At 33.8% G+C, this 12,299-nt stretch overlaps 1 protein-coding gene across 1 annotated transcript in view; it reads right to left on the bottom strand.

Annotated features, from left to right (window-relative positions):
- The window catches only part of ITPR2 (inositol 1,4,5-trisphosphate receptor type 2), a 509,346-nt gene that overhangs the window by 103,576 nt on the left and 393,471 nt on the right, over positions 1–12,299 (bottom strand). The window contains exons 46-47 of the mRNA XM_020965011.2: positions 5,660–5,767; positions 954–1,146 (exon numbers count right to left, since the gene is read on the bottom strand). Of these exons, the coding sequence (XP_020820670.1) occupies positions 954–1,146; positions 5,660–5,767 (301 nt within the window). The remainder of the gene's footprint in view (positions 1–953; positions 1,147–5,659; positions 5,768–12,299) is intronic.

The raw sequence follows: 12,299 nt of genomic DNA, 5'->3' as shown, positions 1-12,299 counted from the left end.
TTCTACTTAGTGACACCAAGGTCAAAAGTTGGAAAATACTTGCCATAACAAAACACTATTCAAATCTAGGATTCTTGCCAGCTTGGAAGAACCTTCCCAAAAGTCAGAAAAAGCTAGCATCCTTTCATTCTTTGATGTCCAAAATCATAAGACCACATAACAAATATATCCCACTTCCTGGAAAAAGAAGTCTTCAGTTTTATGAGCCAGGACACCACTTTATATCTTAGATGTCACTAATGGATATTAGGTAATAAAAGTCAATATTTATGCCTTAAGTTTTACAAACTTGGTAGATTTTCTGAGGATAGGTAGAAAGACAGGGATGTGAACTGAACAGGGTGAGAAAGCATAGATGGGTTCTGATCTACATTGATGCAGGGAATACCCAAATTCGTGAGGTCATCGATGTACGTAGGTATTGAACTAAGTTTTATAATCAATAATCCAGCTATTTCACTTTATCTGACTGTAAGCATCGTATTTTAAGATTTGTATGATTTAGTGAGACACTTTAAAAAATTTAGAAAATTTGCTCAATCACAAGACAATAGAGGAAGAGGGTGCTTGCTCTTTTTCTATATTCTATTCAGTTTGTTAATGACCATTCAAGCCCTATTCAGTGAACATCAACTCTGCAGCTGTTCATCTTTCTGTCTGACAATGAAATGTACAGCTGCTACTTTGCAATACATAATATTTACAAAACTAGAGGACTGCAGCCAAAAGACTATCTAATTAGTCAGTTTCACATGTTTTCTCTCTTTTTTCCCTATAGTAAGTGGCAGGTGTCTCCATTTCAGCAGTAGGCTCAGTTTATAATCTTAAGCATGTAATATCAGACTTGGAAGAAATACCAATTAAAAAGAGGACTGTTGCCATGAAATATGATTAAATTTATTATTCTCATACATATAACAAAATAATTTTATTTCATCAATTAAAATACTCACTCCTGATTTTTTTCTGCCATTTCATTTCATTGTAAAGATCTTCTGTTTGTTGGAAAAAGTCATTCACTTTGCTTCCTTGTTCATCTCTCTCAGTCATGTTGAATACACGACTTTTAGATTCTCGAGTGAGGTATTCACATATATTTGGAACAGGGAAAACAATCTGTTCCATAGTTCTATCATGACGAACAATCTGAAATATAAGTTTGTGGTATCTTTAGATTTCTAAGCACTTGAATCTAACTCTACTTTTCTTCTTTTAGTCTGAGTATATATAATATAAACTCTGAAACTGAAGAATTCAGTTATATGAAAAATATGCATGATGCTTGATGCTTTCCCCCCAAACAATAAGAATTAATGCTTTTTATCCTTTCTGAATTAAAGCTATGTTTTGGCAAGCTTCATAGTTATAGTCTCACTCTGACTCAATGTATAAAAAGGATTGCTTTAAAGATAAAAGATAAGGGGAAAATAGGATGATGTATAGAAAATATAGACACTGTTCTTTGAAAGGCCTTTGGTGATTAGTAGCAAGTTATATATCTAATAATAATTCCACTGAGAATTCTTCAAGGGAAATAGGAAATTTTATGATGCCTCTATTATACTTGGAAAGTATGAATATTTTGCATTATTATATATTATGAAGTTTCATATTTTTATACTTAGAACTATTCGGTTAGCCTGCAATGAATTTTCTCTGTATATGTGTGCTATAGGTTGCTAATGGATGAATTCTGCAGATTACAAAAAAAAAATTCTGAATTTTGTTTTACTAATTTTATACTCCAAAAGACACTTAGGTGCTAAAAAGAAGTGAAGGTCCCCTTAACATAAAAGCTGCCAAAGTGACTACTTTCAAGTGGTGTGGCTTATACTAACCACTGAAGAATTCTACCCAAAAGATTATAATAGAAAAGTATCAGTTGTTAGATTTCATTAAAATATTGTTTTGATGTCATATTCCAATAAATAAATACCACTTTCCAGATTTCATAACACCAAAATTTGACTTTGTATTAAATTTATCTTCATATTAGTCTGATCATTCCTACAGTTTGCTATGTCTTTGATGGCAGTGATCTTATTTATGTATCATCCTCCTCAGTACTTGAGCCAATGCACTGCATTTAGTGGATGCTTGATAAATATTTGGGTCATTCAACAAAAATTAATTCAATTCTTATCATCTTCAGAGCACTGTGTTCAATGAACTAGGGAAAATAAAACATTCTGATAAGCCATGATTTTTGCCCTCATGAAGCTTACAGTCTAACAAGGAGATAAAAAACAAATACTCCAATCTTCCTAAAAAGACTGCTATGAAACAAGATAATTTATATTGTGTGATATGAGTCTCTAGAAATGTTATATCTTATAAAACACAGGTTCCCAAAGTCGGTAATACTGCCTCCTGTGGGGCATTGGAACTATCCAAGGGGGCGGTAGTGGCCTTGGGTACAATTGGGGAATGTTAAATAAAAATAAGAGGGTGGTGGAAGCATAAGGAAAGAAGAGAATTGTGAAAAACCATCTGTGTATGTTTCATCTGTTGTGTAATAGAGTTAAAGTCGTAGTGATCACATTATTTTCCAAATAAACACATGAAATGCAAGTTATAACCAATTAGTCAAGTCTGCCAACAGGTCTTAAAAAGCAAATGTTAGCAGGCAAATGTGTTGGGCATTGTTGGGAAGTCCAGCATGCATCAGCGCAAATATAGGCATGTAATGACTTGTTTACAATACGATACTACACGGTTATATGACATAATGTTGTATCAACAAAATTTCAATGCAGGAAAAAAACCATAAATTTATAATACATTATTCAATTTAAGATGTGTCATTTTAAATATATATATATACATATATAAAATATTTTTTTGAAATGACACAAATTTTTTTAAAAACATTAGAGGGTTTTCCAAAGGGGTACTGAGTATTTTTTTTTAAAAAGGGGGCAGTAGGCCAAATAAATTTGGGAACTTCTGATATAAAAGCTTCATTATTTAAATCAAAGTACATATTTTTGTATTCTTTGTAAAACATAAAGTCAGGCACATTTACATACACCATGGTCTTATTAATTCTGACCTCCCTAATTTGGAATCTGATCATTCAGACAAGCACTGAGCTAAAGCTCTTAGAATGTACATGTACTATGCAGAAATGATTGGTGAAAACAAAATTTCAGGGTCATTTTTTCATATTTCTAAGGGGGAGGAGTGTTTTCATGTATTAGAGAAGAACTTTTGAAAGTTTGGAATGTTGGAATGATAGCAACAATTTGACAAGTACAAAGTTTCACCTTTAATTTCAAAAAATTAATTATGCAAGCACAGGATTGGAGATAGCTGACCTGAAAGCAATTCATGTGAAAAAGGCCTCCGGATTTTAGTTGACCACAAGCTTTGTGTCTGCTAAAAGGATATCATACTCTTAGTTTGCATCAATAAAACTGCACTGAGTGATTTCACAAGAGATAATGAATCTATTATACCTATGACATCTGTAATGTTATATTCAATTATGGGATTTGCATCATAAGATATTAACAAACTAAGGACATATGGGAGTGACTGATCAGAATGAGAGAGAAGTCTGAAAATCATAACATATGAGTAATGGTTGAAGACATGAAGGTGTTTAGCATAAAGATATGATGAATGGGGAAGATATTAATGATCTTCCAATAAGTAAAGTGTTATATGGGAGTAGACATATAAAGTTTCTACTAACAGAAATAGTACTAGGGGAGGACAGTTTTAGGGAGGCAAGTTTCTGTCCAGTATAAATAATTTTCTAGTAATTATAGCAGTCCAAAAATGAAATGTTGCAAGTAGAGAATTCCTCTTAACTGGAAGCATTCAAGCAGAGTTTGGATTATAGTGGTAGGGATTATTGTACTGAGTTGCCATTTGGAATTTTAAGATTTCTTTCAAGTCGAAAAGTTGAATTTAGATTCCAAGATTCTGTTATCTATAGTCAACAGATTGATGTGATAATTAAATATTTTTTCATCAAATTCATTACAGTAGTTCTTCAGAATGTCTCTAATGAGCTATATATATATATATATATATATACATATATATATATATATATATATATATGTATGTATGTATGTATTTTTTTTTTGCTTTTTGATGAGGCAACCAGGGTTAAGTGACTTGCCCAGGGTCACACAGCTAGTAAGTGTCAAGTAATGAGCAATATTTTAAAACAAATTTGTTACTATTTGTGCCAGTAATAATGAAACCAATAATAAAATTTTTCTCTTTGGAATTCTTTTTTTTAATTCTATAATACAGAATTTCATTTGTTCAAAATGATTTCCCCTCAGATAGACTAAATGTATACTATTTCCAAAGATGTAAAATTAATTAAGTTGAGAAAGTATTACACATTGGACTAGATGATCCTTGATATCCTAACTCTGAGAATGTGTGAATCTTTGCATTTGGGGTATGACATATGGACAACTGAACACTTTTTTTATGGAGATAAAACTTCCTCTCTCTTTTTGCAATACCAAATGGAAACATTTTTCATTATCTGGATCTTGGAATGCAAAAAGGTCCATATTTCTCAAAGAACTTTGAATCTTGGACTTTTTCAATGAAGAGATATCCTGAATTCCAACTTTCTTCCCTCCAGGAAGAAGGGCAAGCTGTGACTTTTCCTTATAGCAAAGCATAAGTGATCTCAAGTATGGCCAAAAAAATTGTCATCAACTGTATGGGTAATAAGGAGAAGTAAATGTTCCTTTTTCATCTTTGGAGAGCACTTGTGAAAAAGCATTTCATTGGGAGCCAGAAGACTTGGTTTCAAATCCTAGCAATGTTACTTCTCCCTTTGACCTGAAGGCAATTTACTTTACATAAAGGGACTTTAGTTTCTTCACTTGTCAAATAAGTGGATTGGACTAAATTATCTCCAGGGTACCTTTCATTTCTCATTCCTCCAATCTATCATGTCTCATATTGTACACTTAAAATAGCCTCTGAAATGAATATGTATGGATATAAATTGTATGTATGGATATAAATTAAGAATAATAAATATCCATTCCTCTTTCCACTTTTGTCTGATTAGCTTTGCTAACTGATGTCAAAATGATAGCTTAGTGATGAAAAGCATGTTTCTCACAGTATATCTGTATTGACTTGATGCCTCTTTACTTCTACCTTTAAATGTCTAACATGAAGATGGGGTAGGGTAGGGCTAGATATTGGATATTGAAAATGGAAATAGTTCAGTTAGTCCAAACTCAAAATATCTCAGTCTCAAAATATTGTTGGTCCTTTCTCTGTTTCTTTCACTTGGAATAGTTACTTATAAAATTCTCAAATTCTAATTCAATGGGCTTTTTGCAATTTAAAATAAAGGAACCACTAATAGATTAATGTTTTCATTAGTTACAATGCCTCCTTTAAATACTATTGCCCTGTTATCATTGTTTCCTTTGAAAACTTTTCTAGTTTGTAACACTAAGGGCTAGGAAAAAATAAAATCTCCAACTTTTAAAAGTGTACATTCCTATTTCCCACATATCAATCCCACAGGATTTTCTAGCATATGTATAAGCTAAATCATTTAATTCTGTTTAATTTTCCTAGAAATATTTGAGGATGGCCTAACATTAAAAATAAAATTGTTTCTTTTGCAGTTGTCCTCATCAAAGAAACAAAAGTACATTACTTCAATTTGTGCCGTATGGTTAGCATAATATTTCAAAGCTTCATCTCCTTCCTCTGGATCAGATCCTGGTTTAAGCATCTGCTGTAATGCTTTATTATGACGAGCCAGCTAGAAAAAAAAATTAAAAATTTAAGTTTATTTCTTCAGGCTTACAGTGGTAAGTGTTGAAGCATATTCTTTAAAAAAATTGTTGTCTGTTATTATGTCATCACCATCTCTAGCAATCCACCTCTCCCTGTAAAAATGTCAACAAATTACAAAACAACTTCACTTAAACACTTCATGTGATCATGAAATATATAAATATTTCATTATCTGTTTTCCAGTATCATTACTGGTTTTTCCAGTTTTTAGTTTAGCAACCTTTTCATTGTCAGTTAGTTTTTCATGATCTTTTTATTCATATTGTTACAGTCATTATGTTCACTGTTCTCTTGGTTCTACTATTTCACTTTGCCTCACAGAAAGCTTCCCAAAGTTTTTTAATTCTTTCTCTATTTTGTACTGAACAATAACATTCCATTACATTCAGTGATTCTCACGTAGTTGGGCACTAGATTTATTTCCATTTCTTTTCTATTAATATTTTGGTAGACATTTTATTGGACCTTTATTCCTATCTTAGATCTCCTTGAGGTATATTCTTAGGAAGGGGATCACAGGATAATGAAGTATATTTTTCAGGTTATATTTTCAAATTAACTTTCCAATTTGTACATACATCCACATAGTTATTGAGGTTTAATATTGATTAATTACAAGTCTAACAAATTCATATCATCCTTTTTGTGGTTGTTTTTGTTAGGACAGCTACATGGTACAGTGGATAGAGTGCCAGACCTAGAGTCAGGAAGACTCATCTTCCTAAGTTCAAATCTGGCCTCACATATTTACTAGCTGTGTGTCCTTGGGCAAGTCACTTAACCCTGTTGCCTCAGTTTCCTCCTCTGTAAAATGAGCTTGAGAAGGAAATGGCAAACCACTCCAGTATCTTTGCTAAGAAAACCCCAAATGGGGTCACAAAGACTCAGACATAACTGAAAAATGACTGAAAAAAAAAATTACAGTTCCAACAAACTCATCATATCATGCTTTTTATGTAGAACAAAACACGCACATTTGAAACATGTAAATAATAAGGTCTTAATAACAAACCAGTTTAAATAAATGAATCTTCCATCTTAATGAAAACATGCTTCCATTCACTGGAAGAAGAAAAAAAGTAAGGATACTTACTTCTTTTGTTGGTGTAGTACTGCTGGAGTAAACGAGACAATTCTGAGCTAGTCTATCAGAAAAGATCCTTGTTACCCTTCCTGGTCTGGCCCCAACTCTTTTGAGAGGTGATCTCTCTTCCAAAGTGTAACTAGCTTCTAAGATTACAAACCAGGATAGCTCTCTGATTCCCTTTAACTATCCAAAGATAAATAGAAATAGGATCCCCTACTAAGCATCCCTTTTCTTTCAAGAAGCATAAAGATGAGGCACCAAGACCCAAATAAAACCAAATGGGTGAATTCTAAAAAAAAAGATACATCTCCATGTAAACAGAGAGTGGGAAAGGCCTCCCAAAGCTGGGGATGAGGAAGTCTCTGATTCTTAGGCAAGTAGTTGGGGTAGCAGATTGAGTACCATACTTGCAGTCAGGAAAACCTGCATTTAATCCTACCTCAGAGACTTACTAAGCTGTATGACCCTGAGTAAGTAACCTCTGCTTCAGTTTCCTTATCTGTAAAATGGAGATAATAATAGCATCTACTTCACAGGGCTGCTGTGAAGACCAAATGAGATAACACAATCAAAGTTCTTTGAAAACCTTAAAGCACTAAATGCTACTTAATAGCTATCTGCAAGTGTTCTAGCTGTGGAACCCAATAATATTTCCCAATTATTACTTGCCCTAAGTGAGCAGAGGCAAGTAGCCAGGTTAAACCAACAGCATCAAGCTATGCTTTCTATTAATCTAGATAGGGTATTTAACCTTGATGAAGATGGGAAAGTGTTCATTTTTAAGAATATTTTCCACTTGAGTGGCCTTACTAATTTTCCTCTCTATACATTTGTACTATCTCTGTCCCAACATGCCAGTTTTCTCTACTAAATACTCTAGTTGTAGTGAGGGTTAAGGAAGGAGAGGAAGATGGCTTTTGCCCAATATATACAGTTGTATTTATTAATTATCAACTGCCCATGTATCTATATATGTGTGGGTACATAATTCAATATCTACAATTGAACATTATGCATGGAAGATGATAGATAAATGTAAGCATACAATAGTTCATTTGAAATATATACATATATATATATATATATGAAAGCTCAACAAGAGTCAATAATGTGACATGATAATCCCCTTAAAAAACTAACGGGAAGGATATATACACATATATATGCATATCTGTATGTATATGACCAGACATTTTTTGGAAGGTGAATTTGGGGAGAATACTGTAGAGGGGAGAGACTGAAAGTCAGATCAATTAGGAGACTATGCTGTATTCCACATGAAAGTTTATGAGGGCCTAAGCTGGGGTGTTGGCTATATAAGTAGAGAGGGGTATAGCAACTAACTAGATATGGAAGTAAGAAGGAAAGAGTTAAGGATAAAGACAAGGATGTGAATCATGGTTGAATGAAAGAATAGTAAGGATGCCCAAGTATTTTGTTGAAATATTTCAACCTCTTCTATCCTCCAATTCATCCTCCACATAACTGCCACAGTCATCTATCTAAAGCATAGATGACCATTTATATACTCATATACATATTATATGTGTATATCCATTGGCTATCATGTCATTTGCTGACTCATATTGAGTGCATGTGTATGTATAAATACATATGTATACACACATATATATGTATGATATATACAACATACATATATGTATGGATATATACATGTATGTATATATACATGTGTATATGCACATGGTACATGTTTTACATGAACTGCTACATAGCCACATTTGTTAAATGTCTATTATATATAATGCTCAGTTGTACATAATACATTTTATATACATACATGTTCACAAAGATATAGGTGCCTAAGCAGTTGATAGCTAGTAAACACAACTATGTATGTTGGGCAAATGCCACTTTCTCTTCCTTCCTCAGTCTTGATCAGCTAGAGCACACTGCAGACAATAATGACAAAATGAGTCAGGAACAATAGTGCAAATGTGCAGACAAGTACAAGAGAAACAAACGGAGTCATGCAAATTAAAAGTGCCACCCCATTATTCAAAACATTCAATGGCTCCCTATTACCTCTAGGATGGAGGGTTTTTTGGTGTCTAGGACCCCTCTGGGAATCTGATGAAGCCATTAGGCTCCTTCTCAAAATAATGTCTTTAAATGCATGAAATATAGAAGATTACAAAGAAAAGCTATTGTATTGAAATATGGTTAAATATTTTAAATAAACGAATAGGCCTATATTAATAACTATTTCTCTAGGATACAACACAGACTCTTCAGGTTAATATTTAAAGCCCTTTCCAACTGGCTGCAACCTCTAGCTCCTAGGGCACTGCACATCACTCCTATTCATACATTCTACATTCCAGCTAAACTGACCTACTTGTTCATCGTGAAATTTGGTCGCCGTCTCCAGCCTCTGTGCCTTTGCCCAAGCATCATACTTGAATGTGCTTCACCCTCACCTCTGACTCTTACAATCTCTAGGGTCTTTCAAGGTTCAGCTCAGGTACCATAGCCCCTTACTGACTGACTGTCCCAGTTGTTAAGTTCTCTCTTCCTCCTCCAATCATCATATAGTACATGTTTACATGTTATATCCCTCCAGTAGAACATAAACTCCTTGAGTGCAGGAGGATTGTTTTCTATTTTTTTTCTACCCCCAGAACCTAGAACTACATCTTGTAAATAAGAAGTTCTCAATAGAAGCACTACTGAAGACGTTCAAAAGAATAAACACATGGCTTTATTTTAAGTGTTATTGATGACTTTGGGTTTTTTACACCACAGTTACTTCCCAACTGTTTACCCCCTAGAACCTTTCTTTATGAAAATATAAGTCACGTAACACCAACTAACAACTGTCTCACAGCATATGTGACATTTTGTACCCCTAGTCTGCCACCTCTTTAGCAAAAGGAGGGAAGAGTGTGTCCTCATATGTCCTTAAAAGCAAGGGTTGGTCATTATATTTAACCTAACTTCAGAGGCCTCTTAGTATTTTTATTTTTATTATTGTAGTTAGCAAATTTGTTGTTCTCTTGGTTCTGTTTTCTTCACTTGTGAATGATGTTTAAGATAATTTCAAAAGATGTATTTCAAAAATGCTTTGAGCAATAATAATGTAATTGGAATGTGCATTAGTTTGCTGTTGTTGCTGTTGTTGTTGTGATATGTGATTTCATTAGCACGGAGAACTACCAATAAGCAAACCATCTACCAATGCAGGTTAGACATTGATCTATGACATAGCTTTAGTTTTCCGAAGCTCTGAGAAGTTAAGGGAATCGCTCATGGTAAGAGAGCTAGTATGTGTCAGAGTGAGAGCTGAACCCAAGTTTGTTTGTATCTGAGGCTCTCTACCCATTATTCCATGTTGTCTCAAAATATACTCATAGCCTCTTGAAACTGATGAAAGATCACATTAATCTGTTGTCTTGAAATTTTTTTTAAAAACTCAGTCTCATTTTATAACAATGCATTGTGTTGGCAAAAATCATTGCAATGTTTATATGTGTGTGTGTACTTAAAAAAAAATCAGCTTAGTGGGCTAAGCACCTGATCAAAAATTCAGTGTCATCACATCCTAATTTATATCTGTTTATGACTTGCTTTATGTAGGATATACGTGAGTCTGGTCAAATCAGTCTAGGTCCCTTTTCCTTCTTTCCAGCTTTTTAAAAAGGGGAAAAGCAGAGAACTGTGTTCAAATATCAGGTGATGGAAATAATCCAATTGTCACTGAGAAATCAAACATTTCTCACAACTTTGCAAGCCAAGGTATAAATCAAATTGGCATTTCATAGCTAAAGTGTAACACAACTTTGTTTTTTGGGATTTTAAAGCAGAGGACTAAGTATCAAACTAATTGATTCCATGTTCTAACTCATCTGTACATAGTCCAATGAATAGCTCTAATTTTCAGCAATCAAGGTATGCATATATGTTAGATATCACATAATGTTTAAAACTTTAAAGAGTATACTTCCACATAGAATATTTTAGATAGAATGACTTAGTCCTTTTATGCTAAAGGGAAAAAATGCAGTTTCTAAGGGAGGAATCTTTGACTCGGTCATACTTTTCACCTGTAAACTGTCATGTTACCTTTCTTACAATACACTCTGTAAGAAATAAATAAATAACAGAATACTTAAAGAAAGTCATAGCACTATTATTAGTCTACTCTTTGGAATTCAAAGTTGAAACCATTTGGCAAGTTACAGTAATGCAGAAGTGGCATATCCATGGAGAGTGGTCAGAGTGAGAAATCCAATTTAAACCCTAATTAAAAACTGACAAGCAGCTAATGAAGATACTCAGTGATAGGCAACCCATGAAACCTAACCCTATTACTTAAAATGACCCTAATAATCGTACTTGGAATTAAATGGCACTCACTTCAAGACATGGTCTGGAAGACTAACCAACAAAAAGTTTCAAAAATCAATTTTAGCAGTAATGAGAGACTGAACTAAGAATACAAATCTATGTTAAAAAGAAGAAATATCATTCATGGAAAAATTCTAAATTTGATAATAATGGCAGTTAGGTGGTATAATGGATATAGTACTGCACCTGTAGTCAGAAAGACCTGAGTTCAGAGTTAGCCAAAGACACTAGCTGTGTGACTGTGGGTAAGACGTTTAACTTTTGTCCACCTTAGTTTCCTCAATTGCAAAAGGGGGACCATAACAGCAAGTGCCTCACAGAGTTGTGAAAATCAAATGAGTTAATATTTGTAAAGCTCTTAGTAGAGTGTCTGGCACATAGTAGGTACTTAATAAATATTTTTCCTCTATTCCCTTCTTCTAATACACAGGAGATAATGAGATCACTAATGACATAGCAAAGAGAGAAAAAGGAACAGTACCCAGGACAGAACTCTGGAAGATACCTATAATTAAGGGGGTATGACCTGGGTGAAGATCCACAAAGAAGACTGAGAAAGAATAGTCAGACAGGTAGGACGAAAACAGGGTGAGTAATGTCAGGATAACCTAGAAATTAATATTAATAATAGGGACTTATATCCTGCATTAAGATTTTTCAAAGAGCTTTGTATATGTTAACTCATTATCATTAAATTATTATGCCCATTTCACAGATGAGGAAACAGGCACTGAGTGGTTAAATGACTTACCCAGGGTCACACAGCAAAGAAAGTTTCTGAGGCAGGATTACAACTCAAGACAGTGCCATCTAGCTCTTCCTAAGACTTCTATTCAAGGAGGACTCCCAGGCCATATCTCATTCCTCTCTAGACTACACTCGGGGCTTTCTCTATGAATCTCTTTCCCTCCACTGAGTACATTTCCCCTTTTCAGTTTCCTTGTATGTATTGTCTTCTCTCATTAGAATGTAAGCTCCTTGAGGGCAGAGACTCTTATTCTTTCTAATCATATTTATATTTCCAATGCTCAGCACAATACTG

Source organism: Phascolarctos cinereus, unplaced genomic scaffold (assembly GCF_003287225.1).
Source record: "Phascolarctos cinereus isolate Bilbo 61053 unplaced genomic scaffold, phaCin_HiC Scaffold_1;HRSCAF=81, whole genome shotgun sequence".
NCBI lineage: Eukaryota > Metazoa > Chordata > Mammalia > Diprotodontia > Phascolarctidae > Phascolarctos > Phascolarctos cinereus.
The sequence above is the reverse complement of the archived record's forward strand: the minus strand, read 5'-3'. Positions and strand labels throughout refer to the sequence as shown.